This window comes from Martes martes, assembly GCF_963455335.1.
Source record: "Martes martes genome assembly, chromosome: 1".
NCBI lineage: Eukaryota > Metazoa > Chordata > Mammalia > Carnivora > Mustelidae > Martes > Martes martes.
The window spans coordinates 216,816,023-216,837,828 of NC_137888.1; the positions used below are offsets into that span (position 1 = coordinate 216,816,023).

Sequence of the window (21,806 nt, forward strand, 5' to 3'; positions counted from 1 at the left end):
AGTGGGGCCCCCAAGATGGCGCCCGAAACCCGGAAGTGAGCGCGGCTGAGGCGAAGCTCGGAGAGACGGAGGCGCCGCGGGCTCCGCGCCCGGCCGGACCCAGGTCGGAGGTGAGGCGCGTCGGTCCGACGCTCGCTGCGACTCCGCCGCTCCCGCCCGGCCCAAGCCGCTCGCCCCCAGCCGCTCGGGCCCCGGCCAGCCGCGGCCGCCCGCGCCCCGGGCCGGGGGTGCCGGGGTTCCGGGGCCGCCGCGGAGGGAGCGCGGCGGAGGGAGCGCGGCGGCGTGTCCCCGCCTTCCCCGGCGACCCCCCGACCCCGCCCTCCGCCGCGAGCCCTGGCCCCGCCCTCCTGTGCGACCCCCTCCGACCCCGCCCTCCGCCGGGAGCCCGGGGCGCGCGCTCGGCCGGGAGCCCCGCGCTCGCCCTCCTCGGGGACCCCCGCCGCCCCGCCCGCCCCGCCCCGCCTGCGCCCGGACCCCCGGCGCGGCGCGCTCCCACCCCTTCCCTCCCTCCGCGTTCGGTGCCCCCCGTGGAGGGCGTCGTCACGGCGACTCCCCCACCCCTCCCTTCTGGTGGCCCCCGAGCGCGACTCCTTCGGGGCCCCTTGCCCCTGCACTTCTCGGGGCCCCCACCCCTCCCTTCTGGTGGCCTCTTCCTCCGGGGCCCCAGCCCCTTCCTTTCCGGCGGCTCCTGACCCCGGGCCCGCGGCGACTCCTGCCCTTTCCTCCTCTCCGGGCTCGGGGGCCCGGGCTGCCGCTCGCCGCGCTCCGGGAGGGGCAGACCCTCTGGTCCCCGCGGCTTTGGCGTGGGGGCGGCCGGCTCTGGGCCGAGTCCGCGGAGCCTTGTGCCTGCGTGGGAGCCCCGAGGACGGGGGGGTGGGGAGGGGGCAGAGATGCGGAGGGCAGCCTGGGGGGGTGGGTGGGACGGTGATGCCAGCCTCCCTGCCCCCATCCCTGCGGTGCGAGGTGCTGGGTCTGGAGTCAGAGCGCAGGGGTGTGGACGGCCAGGCGGGCCCTCCCGGGAGGCGGCGGGAGTCTGTCTGCGTAACGTTACTAATGGTCAGGAAAGGAAGAAAGTCTGTGAAAAGTGTGTCGGGGCACCCCCGGCTTCTGCTTCCCAGAATGGACGTGAGTCCCGCCTGCTCTGAATGTCCTTCCTGCCTGTCCAGCGCCTGGCCGGGCTCGGTGGGTGCCATGTGTTTGTGCGCCTCGCAGCCCCGAAGCCGGCCGCGGTGAAGACCGCGGGCGGTTTGGGGGCGTGATTTCATGGTGTGGCGTGGGGGCTGGCATTGCACCGGCTGGAGCTGCTGCCCGGCGTGCTGGGTCTTCCCTGTCGACACCTGGGAAAGCCTCGAGGAGGCTGGGGCCCCGGGGGCCGCGGACCCCCCCAGGAAAGATGGCCACCTGTCAGCAGCATGATACCCCGGAGGCCGTTTGAGGGCGTCTCGGTTGGGTGGGAGGCCTGGCCCTTCTACCGGCGGGGCCCTGCGGGGCTCCAGCCGGCCCTGCTCTTCACCCTTCCCCGCCCGCCTGGCTGTGGGGGGCGCTTGTGAGCAGGGCGGCTGCGTGTCTCCGTCTTTGAGGCTGAGACCCTGGGCCCCCTGGCCCGGCTGTGGCGTTTTTCTCACCCGGAGCCCCCTGCATTTCCCCGGGGGAGGCCCCAGAGGTGGGTGTTGGCCGCTCAGAGCTTTCTGCTCTGGACCACAGTCCCCCAGGACATCCACCTGTGGAGTCCTCAGAGGGAGCAGGGACCATGAAATCTGGGCCCTGGGTGGGCGGGCCAGGAAAGCAGGGCAGGCGAGTGGCCCCAGGGCCCCGGGTGGTGGGGAAGATGCCGTCAGGCACCCGGCAGACCCCCGAGGAGCCCTGCAAGTGCAGGGCACTGACGTGGGACGGGCCGCCATGGGGGGTAGGGGGAGGCGTGCTGGGGATTTCGGAGGGCGGGAGGGCGCGTTTGTTGAACTCGGAGGATCTGAGCAGACATCTGTTCACACCTGCCCCAGCCAGCACCTGCTGGTGTGTGTGTGTGTGTGTGTGTGTTGTGGGGACATCTGTGTTTTGGCAGAGGGCTGGGGGGACGAGATTTCCAGGAGAGCCTGTCCTGCAGAAGTGGTGGTGCCTTCGAAGCCGGGGCCGGGGTGGAGCCGTGTGCCATGTGCAGGCAGACAGCCCAGGGCCGGCGCTTTCCAGCTGCGCGACCTTGGTTCAGTCACTGCTCGGGCCTGGGGGGACACCAAGGCCGGCTCCCCACACCCTGCGGGCATGGCCTCCACTGGGGCAGGACCAGCTCGGGCTGACCCAGCTTAGTCCTAGCAAAGTGTCAGAGGCCCCTCCAGCAAGGGCCAGGCCGGAAACGCTGACCCAGTGAGCTTGGCTGGGAATAAAGAGGCAACTGTGTCCAGTCCCCAGAGGCCGCCTCCCTCCCAGGATGGCCTTCTCTGGATAAGAGGCCTTTAGGGAGGCGGGGCAGGGGTGGGGATCTGCTTGTGGTCTGGTGCTGGTGGCGGGTGGTGGGGGCAGACGTCACCTAAATGTGTGAACACTGCGGGGCTGAGTGTGGAGTGGGGAGGCAGCCCCGGGGTGTCCACGTGTGGACATGTGTGTGCAAGCGCATGTGTACACGCACGTGTGCACCCGCTCGGGCGGGCATCCCCGTGAGTGTGGGGGGCATGTGGCACGTGAACACGTGTGTGCGTGTCTGTCTGCTCTCGCCTGCGTGCTCGTGTTGTGCTCTCTTGTGCTGCGTGCCTTTGTGCATACATGTCATGTGCACACGAGAGAGTGTGCATCACGTGTGTGGAACTTGTCATGCACAGGCTTGGTGTGTGTCAGCCACCGCTCCCGCAGCCAGGGGCTGTGTGCTGGATCGGCAGGGAGGGCTGGGTACAGCAGAGCCCCAGGGAGCCAGACAGTGGGGTCACCCGGATCGCTCTGGCCCGGCTGTGTCCTGCCCTGTTCTGCCCAGACCTGCACGCAGCCTCGAGTTCTCCCGGCTGAGCGGACCCCACTCCCTGCCCCTGGGGACGGCCCCCCCCACTCCTGCTGTGCAGTCTGCTTCATCTTCCTGCCCTTGGTGACAGCAGGCCCTCAAGGCCCCTGCTTCCCTTGCTGCTAGGCAGGTGACGGGTGAGGGTGAAGACTGCGTTTCTGGTGCTCGGGCCCCGTCACAGCTTGCCAGCCCCCAGGGGAGGCAGAGATAGGCTGGTCGTTTGCTTACGTGCTGTCATGTGGACAGACCTCAAGACTCGACAAGTAGGGAGGGAACCAGACACGGAAGGCCCCACGGGGTGTGAGTCCACGTGTGTGACACGCCCAGACCAGGCTCCTCCACAGGCGGGGAGGGGGCTCGCGGGGGGCCGGGGGCTGGGGGAGTGACGGCTGATGGGGACGGGGCTGCCTTGGGCTGACGGAATGTTGTGGCGCTAGACGGAGATGACGGTTGCACAACTCTGTGAATGTTCCAAAAACTGCAGAGTTGTGTACCTAAACGTGTGACGTGTATGGCTTGTGAATTGTGCCTTCCCCAGAACAAGAAAGCGTTTTTAAAAGAGGCGGGGCCTGTCCTTGCCGCTCAGATGCCTGTGTTTTGCGGCCTGGGGGTGAGCCCTGAGCCTGGGCCCCTGCTGCTCCCTCATCCAGGCACTGGAAGGCTGTCGGACATCTTCTGGCCTGCGGCGACAGAGGACGTGCCATCCTCTGTCACGTGTGTGACGGCTGGGCGCCCCTCACCAAACTCCAGCTCTGTCTCCAGCCACCGCCATGGGTGGACGTGGAGGGGGGCCTGTGAGACGTAGTCCTGGGGGCTTTTTGACTTCTGGTGTCGGGGTGCCTCAGGTCGGCCCTGATTGCCTGAGGACCCCCCCCCGCCCCAGAAGGCCAGGTGACTGCGGGAGAGGAATGATGCCAAACGGTCCTACCTAAGCTCATCCGTTCACTGTAGGTCCTCCTCGGGCAGCTGCAGGGGTGCCCACCCCGTGCTGTCCACGCGTGCTGGGTGGGCACGAGGCCGAGGGAAGCCACGAGGCGCCTGTCAGGGAGGGGCATTTATGCGGCCCCTGCTGTGTGATGGGGGAAGCGTTTGGCCTCGGTGCATCCCTGGGCACTCGGGGCGTGTCTCTGTGTCTCAGGCACCTGCTCCTGCGGGTCCTGCTCCTGGAGCCCCGCAGCAGGGGAGCCTCCACTGTCCACGGGGAAGGGCTGGCTCACCCGCCAGCCCTCGGGGCACACAGTTCCCGGGGTCTCCACGCCTCCCGGGATGGGCTCCGTGGGCTGCCAGCTGCCGTGGATGCTGTGTGCTCCTTGCGGGTGGCTCTGAGCCGGCACCCAGACACCCTGTCTGGATTGGCCTCTGTCACCTCAGGAACAAATCCCCGAGTGAAACTGAAAGAGGCCTTCCTTGCCCTCGTTCCGAGGTCTGCTGCGTTTCAAGAGCCACGTGTGCCATGTTCTGGAAGGCAGGTGATCCGTCTCCTTGGAGTCCAAGCCCAGAGGGTCAGAGGCTGCTGACATAGGGTGCTGGGACGGCAGGAGGAAGGGCTGGGTCTGGCCACAGGGCTGCAGCGGGCCGTAAACTTTTATGGTCCTGACTCACCAGGTGGGGCCACCATCCCTGGCCCCCGGATGGCCCAGGGGTGCTGGGAGTGGCCGGTGTCCTGCCTCCAACCCGCAGCCGGAGTCCAGCCAGCGGAGCCGGCATCTTCCTTGGCACGTGGGGCAGACTGAGGGAGGGCCGCCCTGGCTCCGGCCCTGGCGCCACGCGTGCCCGCGTCGGGCATGGAGCTGGGAAGGTGGGCTCGTTGGCCGGCTCAGACCCTCGTCTCCCCTGCTGGGGCTCCCCGGGCATCCGGACCTGTTTGTGGCTGGGTTTGCACAGGGGCTGCACGGGTCACGGTACTCACTGGGATGGCTCCGGGTGTCTGGAGTGTCCTCCTTGGCCACTCGGCCTGGAAGCTGTGGAGTGGGCACGGAGGATCCCCCCCCCCCCGCCTGGTCCCAGTGAGGTTCTGAGCTTGGCGCTTGCCGCAGCACGGGCTGTTGGAGCCTCTCCCGGTGTCATTCGGGCAAACATGAGCCAGCCAGGGCATTTTCAGGGGGTTTTCATCAGACTCCAGCCATCCAGGAGCTCCCACTGTTTTGAGGTTGGTCGCTGGCGGGGGCTGTCAGGGACAGCTGTGGGAAGGGTTCTAGGTTGTCACGGGCTGGTGGGTGGGGGTTCTAGGTTGTCCAGGGCCAGCACTGTGGAACCTGGAGGAAGGCGCCGCGTACAGGGAGGGTGCGGACGTGATGCTGGATTGCCGCCTTGGAGAAGTCAGGACTGGCACCCCCAAACCTAGGCCTGCCACTTCTCTTGGAGGACCAGTCCGTCTGACACCCTGGGCCGCATTCCTGCATAGTAGAGGCTGTGTTACCCCAGCGGGGCCCCTCCCCACCTCTCTGAGGCCTTGGGGAAGCTCCCCCGAGAAGGGCTTGCTGGGGGCTTCTGTTCCACAGACCCCGTGACCGTGGGGGAGGCAGGGGCGGCCTCGCCACCCTCCCGTCCGCTTACGAGCTGCGCGCCGAGTTCCGTGGCTCCGTGAAGGTCCCAGAGAGCAGGGCCCTCAAGGCCCCTGAGACGGGGGTGACCCCGGATGCCCTCGGGCCCCAGCATCCTCACACGCCCTCCGAAGCAGAGAACTCTCTCCACTGGAGGCCGAAGGGGAGCGAGAGACTCGAAGCCTGAGTGGGCCTCCGTGTCTGCGGCCGGTGACGGGGACACGGGCCTCCTGTCCTGCTGACGGCTGCGCGGGCTTGCCGGGGAGTCTCCGCAGAGCACCCAGTGTGAAGCCCAGGCCCCATGAGGCCCAGGGCGAGGGCGGCGAGCCAGCCTGAACCCCTGTCCTGTGGGGCGTGAGGCAGTCGAGGGCAGCCGCGCGGGCTGCTCAGGCGGGGCCGTTGGCCACGGGAGAAGCGGAAACAGTTCCCGGCTCTGTTCGCAGGTCTCCGGGTGCCTGCTGCCGCGAGGCAGGGGCCTCCCGCCTCTTCCCAGCAGTGGGCACGGCGTCCAGCCCGGTGCGGGTGTTCCCCGGGGATGGAGCACGGGAGACCGTCGAGCACGGGTGCTGTGCCCAAGGCCAGCCCGGAGCTCCGAGGGGCCTTCCCCTCCTGCAGGACACCAGGAGCTGGTGTTTGGGCAAGGGTCCCTGTGAGGTTCTTGGCGCCAGGTGGGACTAGAGGGGGCTGAGGGGGGTGCTGACTGGCCAGGCCGCTCACCTGGGACTCACGGGACCCAGCCGTGGGTGGCAGGAGCCCCTGTGCTGCTCGGGGCTCTCTGGGGCTGGGCAGAGAGGCGTGGCCTGCCAGGCAGCCTGAAGCAGCCCGAGAGCAAGCAGGGAGGGCGGCGAGCCCTGGGGGGACAGGCCGCCCTCTGTGTAGGTGGCCAGAGTAGGGCACACCGGTGTCAGTGGGCCAGGAAGTCTGGGGCCAGTGGGATTTGGCCTAAACGTGCTCCGGGGAAGAAGACGTGGGTGTCAGAGGAGACCACAAGCTCGGTGTATATAAGGCCTTTTAAAAACCGCGAGTGAACACAAGACCGAGGAGACACTTCCCAGAAGTAGCCACGTGGAAGGTGCTCAGTGCTTGCAGGCAGCGTCGGCGTGGACAGAGGTTTAAGGGTCTGGGCCGCTGAGGGCGGGCTGGCGGGTGCTGGAGCACGCGGGTCGTGCCGCCCCTTGGCGAACCGCATGCCTCTCCCCGATAAGGCTGAACTAAATCAGGAGGTGGGTGGGCCCCGGGGACCCCCGAGATCCAGGCTCAGATGCCCTCAGCTGTGACTGAGGAAGCTCCATGTTCTGGTCCCCATTCCCTCTGGGCCCTTGGCGGGGGGGGGAGGCTATGAAGGGACTGTGTGCCCCCGAAGCCGTGCCCGTAGGGCTGGTGGGGGAGGACAGCGACTGGCCCCCTAGGGCTGCTCGCCTCTGGCATGTCCTGTACACTCAGGTGCGGCGTGCCCGAGCACCTGGCTCCCTGTAGGGCCGTCAGGCAGTCCCTTCGCCTCTCCCGTCACGGGGCTGTCACCGCGGCTGCCCCGAGGGAGCTGGTCTCTCCTGGACCAGGGGATGGGTCCGCGGGCCCACGGCCAGCAGAGGCAGGCAGCGAGCCAGAGGCAAGCCCACATCAGTCTCCAGAACCCAGTCCCAGAGTGTCTGTGTATTCCCGGGGCTCATCGTCGTCCGGTGCTGTGCTTCTCCGCGTGCAGTTTCTCCCAGGGGCCGCCGTCCGCTGCGTGTGAGGAGAGCGCGAGCACCTGCTGCGAGCTTGGCGGTGCCGGGGTCTGTCGTAGGCACGTGCCTGTCCCTGCGGTGGCGTGCCGTGTCCCACGTGCGACCCCCACACGGTCGAGCTCTGCCGCTTCTGCTCTCGGGGGTCAGGCTCGGGTGACAGGCTGTGTGGCGGTCCTCCTGCCAGGGCCACCTCTGCTCCCAGTCAGCTTACTGGTCTTGTGTTTAGCCACGTGTTGACCGAGCCAGGCCAGGGCTGAGGTGTCTGGTGCGGAGGAAATGTGGGGCCTCCCCCCCGCCCCATGCCTGTCCCCAGGATGGCTCTTCCTCCGTGTCCCAGGAGCACGGGAGGTTTTGCAGGAGCCCCATCGGTTGAGACCCGGCTCCTGGGCCGCGGGTCTGCGGGGTGCGCTCTGGGGTCCTGCAGGCCACCGTTCACTGAGTCGAGAACAGAGCTGGAACTCCAACTCTTGGACGGCTGTGCTCCGAAATGGGGATTCTGGGTGCACCCACCTTATCCTTCTCGTCCCCCTTCCTGCCCTGCCTGAGCTGTGCACGGGGGCCAGGGCCCCTGCCTGTCTTTGGCATCCCAGAGCCTCTGCATTCCAGATGCGTCCCGCGAACTCTGTAGAAGTCCGAGGTCGCACGCTCGGTGCCAGCCTGGCCTGGAGCTCCGGGTCGGCAGTGCTCCCAGCCCCCAGGGCTTGCAGGGCTCTGGGCTGAGGGTTGGGGCGGCTCCAGCTGGGGTTTGCTTCCTCCTCCAGGCCTAGTGTCCCGGGGCGGGGCGGGGGGTGCTTAACAACTGACCACACTCTGGGCCTCTTGAACCACAGAACTTTGTTGTCCCCAGTCCCAGAGCCCATAAACCTGAGCTCAAGGTGTGGCAGGGCCGGGCTCCCTCCGGGGGCTCCAGGGGAGGGTCCCTCCTGCCTCTCGAGCTCCCGGGGCTCCGGGTGCTCCTCGCGTGCGGCTGCATGGCTCCAGTGCCTGTCCCCATGGCACGCGGCTGTCTCACCATGTCTGCCCCCCAACCACCGCCCCATCCTTGGATCCCAGGACCTTCCCTCAGAGCCAGGTGGAAGGTGGGCCAGAAAGGCTGTCATCTCGTGCCCAGGGGGAGGCCAGCAAGTCCCAGCTGCCCAGAGACACGGTTTCGGGGGCGGCCTGATCCTGGCCTGCTGGGGTATAGATGAGGGAGTGAGCCATGGTGGGCCTGCGGTCCGGGCGGTCAGCGCGGTCGGGACAGCCTGCTCAGAGTGTGTGGGGGGCTGAGCCAGCAGAGCTTGGGTGACAGCTGAGGGGGTCAGCAGAGAGGCTGGGTGCCTGCAGGTGCCTGCCGGCTGGGGGCGTGTCGGGGTCAGCCTATCCCAGGCCATGGCCTCTTCCCGCACTGCACTGCCCCGTTGTCTTGTCTGGGCCACCGAGTCCCTGCTCTTTTCGTTTTACAGTGACTCATTTGAAAACCCGATCTCAAAAGGAAATTGTGGGAACGTAAACCACGATCGTGAAGCACGGGCCTGTGTGGGCACCCACGCTTCACCTGTCATGGGGTGTTCTAAAAACAGACCCCGGGCCCGCTAGGGTGCTGAGCTCTGAGCCAGCCCCGCGTTGTCTGGGTTACGTCCCTCCGTGCCCGGAGAGCCCACCTGGTGCCCACCGGGGCTGGTCCTAAAGCAGCTGGCGCCTCCCAGGGACCGGGCTCGGGGGCCCGGGCAGGGTTCTGCGGGCAGCACTGGGGAGTGGGAAGTAGGGGAGGTCAGCCGAGGCGGGAAAGCAGGGGGCTAGGACAGGTGGCGTCCTGAGGGTGCGCAGAAGAGGGGCTGGCCCAGTGCCTTGGGGGGTCGGGGGGACAGGAAGCCTGAGCCTGTAGAGGCTCTGGGGTGGTGAGAGGTGACATTGGATGGGTGTTGGAGGAAGGGGGCTCTGTAGGGTGGCTTCCGGGGGGATGAGGTGGTGGTGGGTGTGGTGTGAGATTAGTGGAATATAAAATTTGGTCTTTTGAAGTGTACGATTCAATGTCTTTCACTATGTTCCTAATATTGTACAAATAGCACCACTACCTAATTCCAGAACATTCCATCAGCCCGAAAGCTAGCCCTGTCCCCATCACCTATCACGTGGCTGTTGGCCCCCATGAGGTCCTTCCTGTCCCTGGAGGAGCTTGGTGTGGGCGTGTCACATGCGTGGACTCACACCCTGTGCCCTTCTGTGTCTGGTTCCCTCCCTGAGCGTCGTGGGCTCGGGGTCGGTCCCTGGGGCAGCGCATGGGCGCCTCACTCCTGCTGGAGCCGATCCCATGCCCGTGGGCGGACAGGCCACGTTGTATGTGTCCTCTCACCCTTTCATGGACGCTGGGTGTTCTGTGGCTGTTGTGACCCCTGCCGCTGTGGACATGTGTGTACAGGTTTTGTGCGGACAAGTATTTTCATCTCTCCGAGGGTTCCGGGGAAGCTGCTCGTGATAACCCCCATGCTCCCTGGCCTCTGGTGGTGCTTTCTAATGGAGTAGCCCAGGGCTCTGTAGCCGCAGAGCCTGGAAGGAGCCTGCTTGTGGGAAGGGGTTCGGCTTCACTCCAGGACGTGGCCGCCAAGAGAGGGAAGCTGTGGCAGGCGGGGCGTGGACAGGGCTTACCGGGCGGTCTTGCGGGGGGCGTGCGCGAGCACCTGCTGCTGAAGGGGCGGCAGTCGAACCCCGGGGACGAGGGCCAGCCGGCCAGCACCTGTGGTCAGCTACGTGAGCTTTCTCTGTTGGATAAAGGTCATTCCTGCCTGCCTCTGTCCCAGGTGCTGGGAGCAGAGCCCCCTCAAGGGGGGGGTCCCCCAAATCCAGGAGATTTCTGGGGCCTCAGGGAAGGGAGTGGTCACTGGGTCGCCGCAGCCTTGTGCTCTGCTGAGTGCCCGGCCAGCCTTGGCCACGGATCTCCACACAACCCATTTCTCCTGATGAGCAAATCTGGGGCTCAGAGGAGCTAAGGTGCCCCTGCGTTGTCAGACAATAATCCATTGTTAGGAGGCTGAGCTGGGTTTTGACCCCATCTGCATGACCCCAGAATCTTTAAAAGGAACGGCCAAGACCCTGAATCACCGCTCACTGTGTGTTCATCCAGGAAGACCTCAGGACTTTCCACTCTTGGCTTCTAAGGCTGTGTCCCACCGGGTCCCGGCCTGCAGGAGCCGGGAGGGCACAAGGACAGGCCGGGGCAGGCCAGGGCCTCCGAGGCTGGGGGAAGTGCCGTCCTGGCAGCAGGGGTGAGCCCGTGAGCCCGTGAGCCCGTGAGCCCGTGAGCCCGCATAGCCGAGCCGGGCAGCGGCAGGTCCTTGGGGCCCAGACGCATCCCTCTGCTGGAGCTCAGGCCTGCGGGCCCCTTTGCTGGCCAGGAGCTCGGGGTAAAGGCAGCCCCTCCCCGCCCCCTGAGGGATTGCATAAGCTGCCCGAGTGCGGACAGTGATTACTGGAAGTCCCGAGGATTTCTTCATCCAGGGCTTGGCCGGGAGCGGCAGCTGCCTCCCCTTCCTGCCTCCCTCGGTGATTAATGTCCTCAGCCACTGCCGGCCTGAGGAGCTCCAGGGCCAGCCTAGGGTCTGGGCTCCCAGTGGCGGTGGGTGGGGACCAGGGGAGCCTAGGGCACAGGCCACGGGGCAGATGGAAATCGGGTGGGAAGCCCTGTGCCTCTGTAGTCAGCCCCGGTGGCATTTTGTGCGCCTGCTCTGCCTGCCTTCTAGAACAGGACCGTTCTCGGTGGGGAAGCTGTGTGTCTGTGCCCCTTCCTGGCTCAGCTTGGCCCCGACTCCCCCAGAGACGCTCCTGCGAGCCCAGTCTGGCGGCAGAGGGACAGGGCTGGCGCTCAGCTTGGAGGTGCTGGCCGGGTTGGACTTTGACTCCCAGCCTCAGACGTGCCAGGTCACAGAGCTGGGCCCATGGGATGGGCTGAGGCTTGTTGCTCACACCAGGGCCCGGGGCTCTCTTCGTGGGTGGCAGGAGCAGCCCCCCTGGGACTGAGTTACTTGTTATTTGGTGGGCCAGGCAGCCCTCGATGGTCATGTGGACAGCGGTGGGGAGCGCGGTGGGGCAGCCCGGCCACACTGGAAGGGCTGCCGCCATCCTGGAGGTCTGTCCCAGAGCTCGTCTTCGTTCTGACCCAGGCGCTGCTCCGTGTGGCCGGGAGCCCCGCTGGGTTGCACTTGCTGCCGAGGTGGGCCCTGCGGTCAAGAGTCCGGTCCCGGTGTCCGCGGGGGGTGCTGTCGGGTTGTGGTTGGGGCCTCCTGAGTACTTGGAGCACGGGGTCGGAGCCCAGCCCAAGGGGCTGCTCGAGCGTGCTCAGGCTGCACTGGGGGTAGAGGTCCCCTCCCACCCTGGCACGGCCCCTGGGGAGGGGCGCCCCAACACTGCGCGGTCAGGGGAGCCTCCGCGCCCACCCTCTACTCCAAAGGCGTGGCTGGCTGTGCTGAGCCCACCTGCTCTGTGCCCACCTGACCTGGCCGCCCCTCAGCCCACTCTCCCTTATCCCTTGGGCTGTGCCCTCACCTGTTGGGCCTCAACGGTGACCTCGGGATGTGCCCTCTCTCTCCCCAGGTCGTGATGCCGCCGCCGCGGAGCAAGAAGCCCAGATAGACGCGCCCGCGGCCTGGGTCGCGGAGCCCCCCGATGCTGGCGGTGGGGCCCGCCATGGACGGGGAGCTTCCGCAACGTGAGCCCCCTCCGGCGGGTGGCACCCTCTACAGCCCGCCCCCCCTGCAGACCCCGCTGTGCGGGCCCGGCGTCCAGGTGAGTCTGGCCCCCCCCCAGTGTCAGCCTGGGCGCAGGGGTGGGGAGGGACACGCTGCTCCTAGGGCTGCAGCTGTGGCCATCCCTGCCTGGGCCTCGAGCAGATGTCCCAGCCCCCACTTTCCAGGGAGGACCCTTAGGGGTGCCCCGCTGCCCCCAGGTTTCTCAGACATGAGCCACTGGGTTGGTTTCGCCAAGGTCAGGACTGGCCCTTAGGAAGACGTTCAGGCCTGGGGTGTTGTCCTCACCGGCAGAACAAGGGCTGCGACCTCCGCAACATATTATTTTGAGGTTTTTTATTTTCGATGTAATGGACCTTACGTCTTTTAGGGTTTATTTGAGAGAGAGATGGGGGGAGGGGCAGAGGGGGAGGAAGAGAGAACCTCAGGCAGAGCCCCTGCTGAGCGTGGGGCTCCATCCGGTGACTCTGGGATCATGACCTGCACCGAAATCAAGAGTTGGACCGACTGAGCCACCCAGGCATCCCCCAACGTTTATGTCTTAAGCAGTTGTAGATTTATAGGAAAATGGAGCACAGAGTTTCCACATACCCCGCTTTCTGCATTGTTAACACATTGCGTTAATGATCACACTGAGTTGTTACGACTGATAGACCAACACGGGGACATGATGAACGACAGGCCGCAGGTGACACCAGGGCTCACGGTTGGTACTGCACACCCTGTGGGTTCGGACGAACGTCACGGACACCGAGCCACCATCACAACGTGGCACAGAGTAGCTCCCGGTCCTCCGGGCTCTGCGCTGTCACCCTCCCGCACCCCGGCCTCCACAGCCCTGGCTTTTCCAGAACACCCCAGACTCAGAGCCCCACGGCGTGTGGCCTTCTCGGCCCGGCTGCTCTCGCTCAGGGATGCGCTGCTGAGGTCCCTCCAGTCTCTGCGGGGCTCGAGGGCTCGTTTCTTCTCAGGGCTGAGTAATGCTCCCCGTCTGGCTGGAACTCCAGGTTCTACCCGCGCGCACACAGAAGGGCGTCGCTGCTACTCCCGGGCTTCGCCAACTGTGGTTAAAGGCACGTAGGTTCCAGCCCGGCCTGCTCAATGGCCGAGTGTACGCAGGGTCCAGAATTCTGCAGCAAGTCAGGCCTGGAGCCTCCCTTTTCTGGGGCAGAACCAGGGTTCTTTCTCCCGTAGAAGAGCAGACTTTCTCAGCAGGGAGACTCGAGCTGTCAGGCCGGGGGCGGAGGGCTGGCTGGGGCTGCCATGGGGCGCTCCTTCAGGAAAGTGTCAGCTGGTTCCTTCCCCTCCGTCCTGCTGGCTTAGGGCTGGGAGGAGGCCAGGTAGCAGGAGAGAGGGAGAATCAAGCTTGGATTTCAGAGGAGCCGGGAAGTGGGCCACTGGGGTCAGGCACTGCTCAGGGTCAAATGCCCAGAACCATCGGGGGGTGTCCCAGATCCGTAATCGGAACATTGAAAAGCAACTGGGTGGTGTGGACCCAGAGTTCTGTCTGTCTTGGTGTGCCCACCGGTAACCTAACGTCACAGGCCTGACCTACACAGTTACTGGCGTGAGCCACAGCAGTCTGGGGAGGGCAGACCTCCCCATCTGCATTACCACTGAAGATGCCACGTCCGCGCCCTCAGCCGGTGGCCAGCACCTCTGGCCAGGGCCCCAGACGCCGCTGTGCGCCTCCTCTCTCTCCCCTTCCTGGTAGAGCTGTGTCCACACGTCCTCTGACCTTCCATGTCCCCTACCTCCCTCTGAACCTCTGTCCGCGCCGTTGTGCCCCAGGCCTTCCTGTTCCCGTGGGCCATCTGGCCCGGGCCTGTGAGTATGTGTGTCCTGGGGCTTGGTGTTGCCCGGTTCTGTAGTCTAGTCTTGGAGTGTGCGCTCGTCATTCCTAATAGTGCTACGGGGTTCCTGCTTGTCAGCATCCCATAGTTTGCTTAATTGTTTCCCTACTATTGGACTTTTGGGGTGATTCCAGTTCCCTGCCGCATAAATACCACCCTTGTGTTTCCCCCTTGCGGATGAGGCTGGGACGGGGGTCCTTCCGAATCAGGACTCCTAGGGCAGAAGGAGACCCGGGTAGGGCCGCAGAGGATGGGGCAGTACCACAGGGATCCTGCTGCTGCCATGGCCCCTTTATGGTGACCTGGGACGGTGGCTAGGGTGCCGGTGCTCCTTGGACAGCCCGGGACCAGCCATGCTCAGAAGCAGGCGTGGAGGGACCGGCTGGGGCTGCGATGTGGACCAGGGGGAGGCAAGTGCCTCGCGGAGCCAGCCCCCTCCAGCCGTCAGAACTGGCGGAGCTCGGCAGAGCGCTCTCCATGGTGCTCGGTGGGGCTGGGCTGGCCCGCCCAGGGTGTCTCTGGAGCCTGTCCCTGCAGGCCTCCAGCCGTGAGGGCACCTTCCCCGGCCACACTGGGTCCAGCCCATGCTGCCGCTGGATGTGTGCACGGCCTGTCTCTGCGGCTGGGACGCTCAGCACTCCTCCCCTCCCCTCCATCCTGTCTGGGCCGAACCAAGCCCTGGAGGAGGGGACCTACCCCCAGGACTGTCACTGTCACTAAGGGTGGCCTGATTGAGCAACTGAGAACACAGACATGTAACGAACGTTAAGTTTCACACAAACAAAGGATATCTTAATGTGTATGTCCCGTGCAATATTTACTCTAAAAATTGCTTTTTTAAAAAAGATTTTATTTATTTATTTGAGAGAGAATGGGAGAGAGAGACAGAGAGAGAGAGAGAGAGGATGCGAGGGGGAAGGGCAGAGGGCGACGCGGATTCCCTGCTGAGCTCGATCCCAGGACTCCATGACCTGAGCTGAAGGCAGTCGTTCAACCAACTGTGCCCCACCCCCGGGTGCCCCTGATTTTTTTTGTTTTGTAAAGATCTTATTTATTGAGAGAGAGAGTGTGTGAGCACATGGGGAGGGGCGTCGGGAGAGGGCGAGAGAGTCCCCAGCAGATGCCTCGCTGAGCATGGAGCCTGACGTGGGGCTCGACCCCAGGACTCTGAGATTGTGACCTGAGCCGAAACCAAGTCGGCCGCTTAACCCACTGAGCCAGCCAGGTGCCCCTAAAAACTGTTTGCTGTTTATCAGACATTCCATTTTTGCTAGACACCCTGTATTTTATCTGGTGCCCTAGCAAAAGCGTTATCTTCCTACGTGGGCTTACAGGTTCTGGGGCGTTCATCTCCCCGGGAGAAGCCAGCCTCTGTTCCTACCTGGAAAATCCCCAGGCAGGCTTGCCTTGGCTGGCCTGGGGGTGGGGTGGGGGGCGGGAGTCAGGCGCCCGTCTCTAGATCAGTCACGCCCAGAGGCTTGCTCTGCAGAGGTAGAGACACGCCTGCTGTGCGGGGCAGATCCCGAGGAAGGCTCGCGTTGGCTGTGTGGTGGCACCCCTGGGAGTGAGACTGGAGCGGCCTGGACTGGCAGCCTCACAGAGCCCTGTGCTGGGGGAGAGGGTGCGGGGGGTGCCGGGTAGACAGAGGCACAGTGGCCTCGGGCTGTCCGGCTTCACGGGTGAGGTGTGGACGGAGCAGGAGACGTGGGGGGAGTGAGGCGCACCCCACAATGGCCCAGCCTGGAAGCCACCTCTGAGCTGGGTGCCTGCTGTGTGCCCAGAGTGGCCCACGGTGCCTGGTTGATGCTAGTTGGTGAGATGTTCTGGGAGTGCCTGCGGCCCTGGGTCGCTTACGTCCCTCTCTCAAGTTGGAGTTTTCTCCTTTCTTTTTAAAGATTTTATTTTTAAGTCCTCTCCATACCTGATGTGGGGCTCGAACCTACAACCCCGAGACCAAGAGTTGTTCACTCCAGGGACTGAGCCGTCCCGGCGTCCCCCAGTCCCTCTCCTTGCATGGGGCTGGAGAGGAGAAGTAACACTAGACCGGGGCCCTGGGGTGACCTCACCCTGCTCCCCTGGAGGGGGGCCACCTGGAGGCTTCTGCCACGAGCCGTCGTGCTGGGGAGGGCCTTGTGCTGCTCCTCCCCGCTGTTCCGATAGTTTCTCTGCAACGCGTGCCAGCCCTGGGGGAGCGGGTGGGACCCCTCCCACGCCCGTCTCTCCCTCCCCTTCCTCCGGTCTGCTGCTCTGGCCCTGAACCGTGCTGCAGGGGTCGGGGTTGGGGGGCTGCGCACAGTGATGGGAAGTCAGGGCCGGCGCCCCCCACCCCTAGACACAGGCGCCGGAGAACGGCGCCTCTCCTCACCCAGCCATCTGGGCTGGTTCCGGGCCAGCTCTCGGGCCAGCTCTCCGTCAGTCAGTCCTGCGGAGAGGGAGGAAGCCGTGGCTGGGGGATGGCTTCCTGCCGCCTGGCGGAGGGACCCGGCTCTGGCGGCCCTGCGGGAAGGCTGCTGGCCTTCCACCCGCCAGAGCCCGCTAGGACAAATGGGGACACCGGGGCCTCCCGGACGTGCTCCCACACAGGCCACGGCGTGGCTTCGGGGAAGGGACCCTTGCTCGGCAGGCCTGTGCGTCGGGGTGGGACAAGCCTGTCGTGTGGGCTTCTGCTGTCCACGGAGCGTCCGCTGGCCACACCCCCAAGCTGGTCCTGTCAGAGCCCCGTGTGGGGCCGCCAAGCCCCCACTGACCTCAGGGTCACCCTTCCAGCCCGCCATGACTGTTTCTCAAAGCGGGCTCCCCAGAACCCCTACCAAGCCGGCTTGGCCTGAGGGAGCTCTGAGAAGGCCAGGCTCTCACCCCCCGGGAGGGGTTCATCCATGGTGCTGATGGGAGCCCCTCGGAGAAGCCCTCGTTGCCACGCGGACCTCCCTTGGGCCTGGACCAGAAGGTGCCCCAGTCCCACCCTCTACTTTCTGGAAGCAGGGGGGCCTCCAGGCAGGGTCCCCGGCCCTCCAGCACACCTGCGTCCTGTGTGGCATGCAGGTTCCCAGGTCAGACCTTTGGGTGGGCCAGCAGTCTGGGCCCCCCAGGCCCTCCAGAGATGAGGGGGTGCTCCCAGTCTGGAGGTGGGTCGCACCCCCCTCCCCCGTCCCGCCCCGCCCGTGGCTGGGTGTATGGCGGTGCCCGTGGCTCTCAGCCGGCCCGAGCCCTCCACGTGCACAGATGGGTTCCTCCATCTTTACGGCGGTCCCCTCCGTGGGCTCCCCTGGACGGATGGGCAGACCGATGCACGGAGCTGTGGTCGCTCCCTGGCGACCCGGCTGGGGGACCACAGGGTACAGTTTCTACCCAGGCCATGGCGGCAGCGTCCTCCCTCCTCCTTGCTGACCGAGCCCCCAGTGTGCGCCCCTGACACTCCTGCTCTGTTTCAGAACGCCATGCTGCACTGCCCGTGGTGGAGCGCCTTCTCGCCCACGCCGTACCCAGCCTTCTCCGGCGAGAGCCCGTAAGTCCCTCTGGCCTCCGGGTCCCGGCTTGCCCTGCTGTGCCACGCCCTGCGGCCACGGAGCCCACCGGAGCTTCCCCGGTTCTGCGGGGCCTGCCAGAACACAGTAGAGCTCACGGCCCACGGAGGCTTCAGCGTCCTGCCCGGGGCTTGTGGGCCGGGCCCGGGCCGCAGGGAGGCCGCTGGGACTGACTGGCTATGGCCGGTCTTAGAAAGAGCCCACCAGGGAAAAGGGCAGAGGGCTCTGTGGGTGCCCTCCGGGCTGGGGGTGAGAACTCTGGGGGCGAAGGAGCTGGGAGGGCACGGCGAGTGGGGTTTTGAAGAGTAAGTAGGAGCCTACGGTGGGTTGGCGGGGAGCAGGCCAAGTGCCCGGCCCAGGAACGGCCTGTGGAGGAGCCTGGCCACACCTGGCAACTGCAGGGCACTGTGTCCTGGGACACGGGCATGTGGGCCTCTCCAAGGAGCTGAGTCACCTGGACGCTGGAGCTGGTCCTTGGGCCAGTGGCTCCTGCTCCTGTCCTAACGGCCGCCCTCTGGCCCCGTCTCCCTGCAGCCAGTTCATGAGCTCCACCTCCTTCCTTGCCGGCCAGCCCTGCGTGGACACCAGCTACGGACCCTCCACCACCACCCCCAGCTTCCTGCCAAAGACCGGCGACTTTCCTCAGGTAGGCACCTGGAGCCGCAGTCCCCCTGCCGTCCCTGTGAGGGTGCCTGGGCGGCCTTGGCCCAGCTCAAGTGCCCGTGGTCTGTACTCGGGAAGAGCTGCTGCCCCCGTGGCCGAGGGCTCCCAGGTCGCCCTGGTGGCTTCCCTGCAGCGAGAGAGCCGGGCCGGAGGCGCACCCCGGTCCGCTTGCTGCTGGCCCCCCAGGCGTGGCTATGGGGTGGCGTCTGGGGGCGCTAGGTCCGCTTTTCCAAGCGTAGCACCTCCCTCTCCTGGGTGCAGGCCCCCATGCTTGCCCCGTCCGGGTGCCGTGGCGCCTCGTGCCCCGTACCCCTGGCCAGAGCGATGCTCCATTGGGTGTGAAGACCGGACTGCGGGTTTGTGACCCAAACGGTGGCCGTTTGAAGAGTGTAGCCCACCTGCACTGGAGGAAGAGACACATGCGGTTTCATTTTGGGGGGGGACCCCGATGGACCCTCACCGGCTGCGTCTGACGGCTTGCCCTCCTCGCGGCAGGCCCCAGAAGCCAGGCGCCTCCAGAGAGCATTTGTGGGAAGGAGCTCAGGCGGGATCTGAGGCTGGGCAGGGGGCAGCCTGGCGGTACTGAGTTTCCCTCAGAAACGTGCGGGACTCGGTTTCGCCGCAGCTGGGGTACTCCAGCATGCGGTTTGGGAACTGTCCGTCCCCGGGGGCTCGGGTCCCCGGAGCCTCAGCTTTCCTTGTACAGTGGGGGCTTGTGTGGCCCCTAGGGGGCAGTCCGGGAGGATACGGCTCAGACCCACCAGCTGGAATCCCCTGAACCCAGGCAGGGTGGGTTCCGACCGGCTCCCTCCTCGGGGAGCTGCCCAGTGTCCCTGTAGCGCCCCGCGGGACCTGGAACCAAGTCCACCCAGAACGGGAGCTTCCTTGGAAACAGGGTCTTTGCAGGCGTCACTTAGTTAAAGTCGGGGATGAGCTGATCGTGGAGCAGGAGGCTCTAAACCCAGTGGGTCCTTGAAGAGCCGAAGGACACAGGGGAAGCCCAGGACAGTGGTACCAGCCACAGGCAGGGCTGCTGGGAGCCTCGAGGGGCACCTGGGGGGTGCAGCCTGGGAGGCCTTCACCCGGCAGGACCGTGGGAGCACGTGCATGTGTGGTTCAAGCCCTCCCTCTCCAGCTTGGACCCCGTGTGGCCCCCCGGGAAGGGGCTTGGCTGGGCCTGGAGGACGTGCGAGCACAGTGGGCTCAGCCAGCTCTCGGGGGCTCGCAGGCCTCGTCTGGCCCCCAGCTCTCCCACGGCGAGGGGGCAGTGGGAGAGGGTGGGAGGTCCCTGTGGTGGTGTCCCAGCAGCCTTTGCAGGCGTACATGGATTCTCCCGCTGACTGCTGACCGCAAGGACGCGCTGGCCACTCTGGTTTGGTGGCTGCCGTCACCCCGCCTACAAAGCACCCATGTCCACGACAACGGGTGCGGCCGGCGGTCAACAGCCTGACCCCCTCCCTGAGCCGCCGTGTGTGCTCTGAGCTCTGACCGAGTTCTTCCGCTCGGTCCCAGACGGCTCCTCGGCCGGCCCCAGCGTCTCACGATGCCGGCTCCCGGCCGGGGTGCCCCCTGCTCTCCAGGCCGGGGAGCTGAGGCCCCTGGGAGCAGCAGCCCCAGCCCGGGGCGGTCCGCCTGGCTCTCTTTCATGCACTCAGGTTGTGCTGCTTCTCTCTTGGCTCTGCGCAGAGCCAGCGCACTTCCTTTGACCCACCCTTGGGGCCGCCGCATCTGTGTCTCACCGCGTGTGGGGGTCGCTGCTCTGCGGTGCAGCTCGGCCATGCCCGGCTCACAGATACGCACCGAGCAGCGGCCCACCCGCCGGGGGCTGCTCGGACCCGATCTTTCTTCTAAAGCAGCAGAACCTTCTTCGAACAGACTCTTCCCCCCAGTGCTAAGTGTGGGATTAGACAGATGTGGGACCAGAGTCCGGTTGGGGTGAAGGGTCCTGACTCCCCGTTAGCCTCCTCCACTCCCTCGTGACCCCCAGGCCTGCGGGCCACGCTAGGAAGGGGGCCGGACCCAACTGAGCCTCAGCCAGTGGGCCTGCCACAGACACCCTGTGCTCCTGACTGACCAAATGACATCACCATGACAACCAGCAAAGTGATAGCCTCGGAGATGTCCCCTTCCTGGTCCCGGGACCTGTGATGTGTCCCCTCCCAGAACAGAGGGGACCTTGTCAGGGCCCCAAGGTGGGGTGACCCTGGATTCCTGGGGGGCCCGGCGTCCTCACCAGTCCTCACAAGAGGGAGGCAGAGGGCGGGGGTCCCATAGATGGGCAGACCCTGCGCTGCTGGTGGGGAGGATGGGGGCGGCCGCGGGCCAGGAAAGGGCAGGAGCCGGGTCTCCCTGGGGTCCCGGGGGGCAACATAGCTTTCCGTTTTGGACTTGTGATTTCCAGGACCACAAGGTAATAAATGTGAGCTGTTTGCAGCTGTAACATTTGTGGTAGCCCATTATGGTAGCGAGAGGAGACTGACGCACCACGTGAAGCCCGCATGCGGCCCTGGCACGTTCTGATGTTCTCCGCTGTGCTATTAATCGGAGGGAGTTGGAGCTGGACTGCAGCCAGGAGTGAACATAACCCTACAGGCCTTGATATACCTCCGGCTCACTAAACCTGAGCCCTGAGTTTCCTGGCAGCCAGAGCAAAAAGAGAAGGGAGATGAGCTGGTGACTCTTTCTGCCTGCAAGAGAAGCCTTCTCTCCCAGTCTCCTCTGGGGCACGGAGCAGTTCCCTGGAATTAGCATCCCTCCCCTCTCTTCAGGAGGGCATCTGGACTGGCTTCCCAGGCCTGTGCCTAGTCTTGGCTCCAGCTTCACTGTCTGAGGGTCTTTGTTCCTTGTGTTGTGACAAGGGCTGACACGCTGAACGCTAGGGGGACCGGGTCCCTCCCTCGGTTCCTCGCAGGATCCAACCCAGACCCGGGACATTGGCGGCGGGTTGACGGTGCCTCTGTATGGCGTCCCTGGGTTTTTGTTTATTTGTTTTTTGTTTTAATTCTAGTTTTATTTTTAAGTAAACTCTACACCCAAAGTGGGGCTTGAACTCACAATCCTGAGACCAAGACTCACATGCTCTACCGTTTTCTCTTCCCGTTTTCTGGCTACCTGGGTGGGGCCTGCAACCCGTGGGGCCCTGCTCTCAGGAGTGCAGAAAGTCAAAGCTAGTTCTCACTCAGAGGCCACTCCGGCCCCCTGCGTAGTCGCAGCTGGACCCTCTGCAGTGGCCCAGAACCCAGGGGCCAGCTCCAGGATGAAGGGCACGTGTACCCAGGGCTTACCTAAAAATTTCAGGGCTGATACTCTTTTTTGTATGTGTGAGGGTTTTGTGACGAAATGAACTTGACGGCACTGCAGGTGCGTAGGGAGGGTGGGAAACTGCCGGCTCTCCTCCGTCGCACGCGCTGCCCCGGTCTCCCGCACGTTCTTGTCGGATGGCACTGCCGTCCCTCCCCCCAACGCAGCCAGCAGACCAGAGGGCCCGGCCTGGAGCGCAGAGGCCCCCACAGGGAGCTGGGCCCCACTGTGCAGGCTGGCCTGGGGCCTGCGCGCTTCCCAGGGTGCTGTGTTCTCGGCAGGAGTCCTGCGGGCGGGACGCTGCATTCTCGGGTGTCACCTGTGTGCCGGTCGCCCACATGTCTTCCTGTGTGTGGCGCTGATCTTGAGCCCTGGTCGGGGTGGGAGCGCCGGGGCCCTCCACTGTCCCCCGGCCACGGTCGGGTTGCTGCTGTGTTCCCCTCTCCCCCGGGGCGGGTGCGTCGAGGCTGCTGGGGACCCTGGTCTGTC

General features: G+C 65.6%; 1 protein-coding gene across 3 annotated transcripts in view; it reads left to right on the forward strand.

Annotated features, from left to right (window-relative positions):
* The window catches only part of SBNO2 (strawberry notch homolog 2), a 47,037-nt gene continuing 25,231 nt past the window's right edge, over window positions 1-21,806 (forward strand). For 2 of the 3 annotated variants that reach the window (XM_080824434.1, XM_080824436.1), the window contains exons 1-4: window positions 1-110; window positions 11,826-12,017; window positions 17,262-17,335; window positions 17,889-18,000. In XM_080824434.1, the coding sequence (XP_080680560.1) occupies window positions 11,898-12,017; window positions 17,262-17,335; window positions 17,889-18,000 (306 nt within the window). In that variant the 5' untranslated portion in view covers window positions 1-110; window positions 11,826-11,897. Of the gene's footprint in view, window positions 111-11,349; window positions 11,446-11,825; window positions 12,018-17,261; window positions 17,336-17,888; window positions 18,001-21,806 lie in introns of those variants that run through there. The other variant, XM_080824435.1, reaches the window with a different exon arrangement.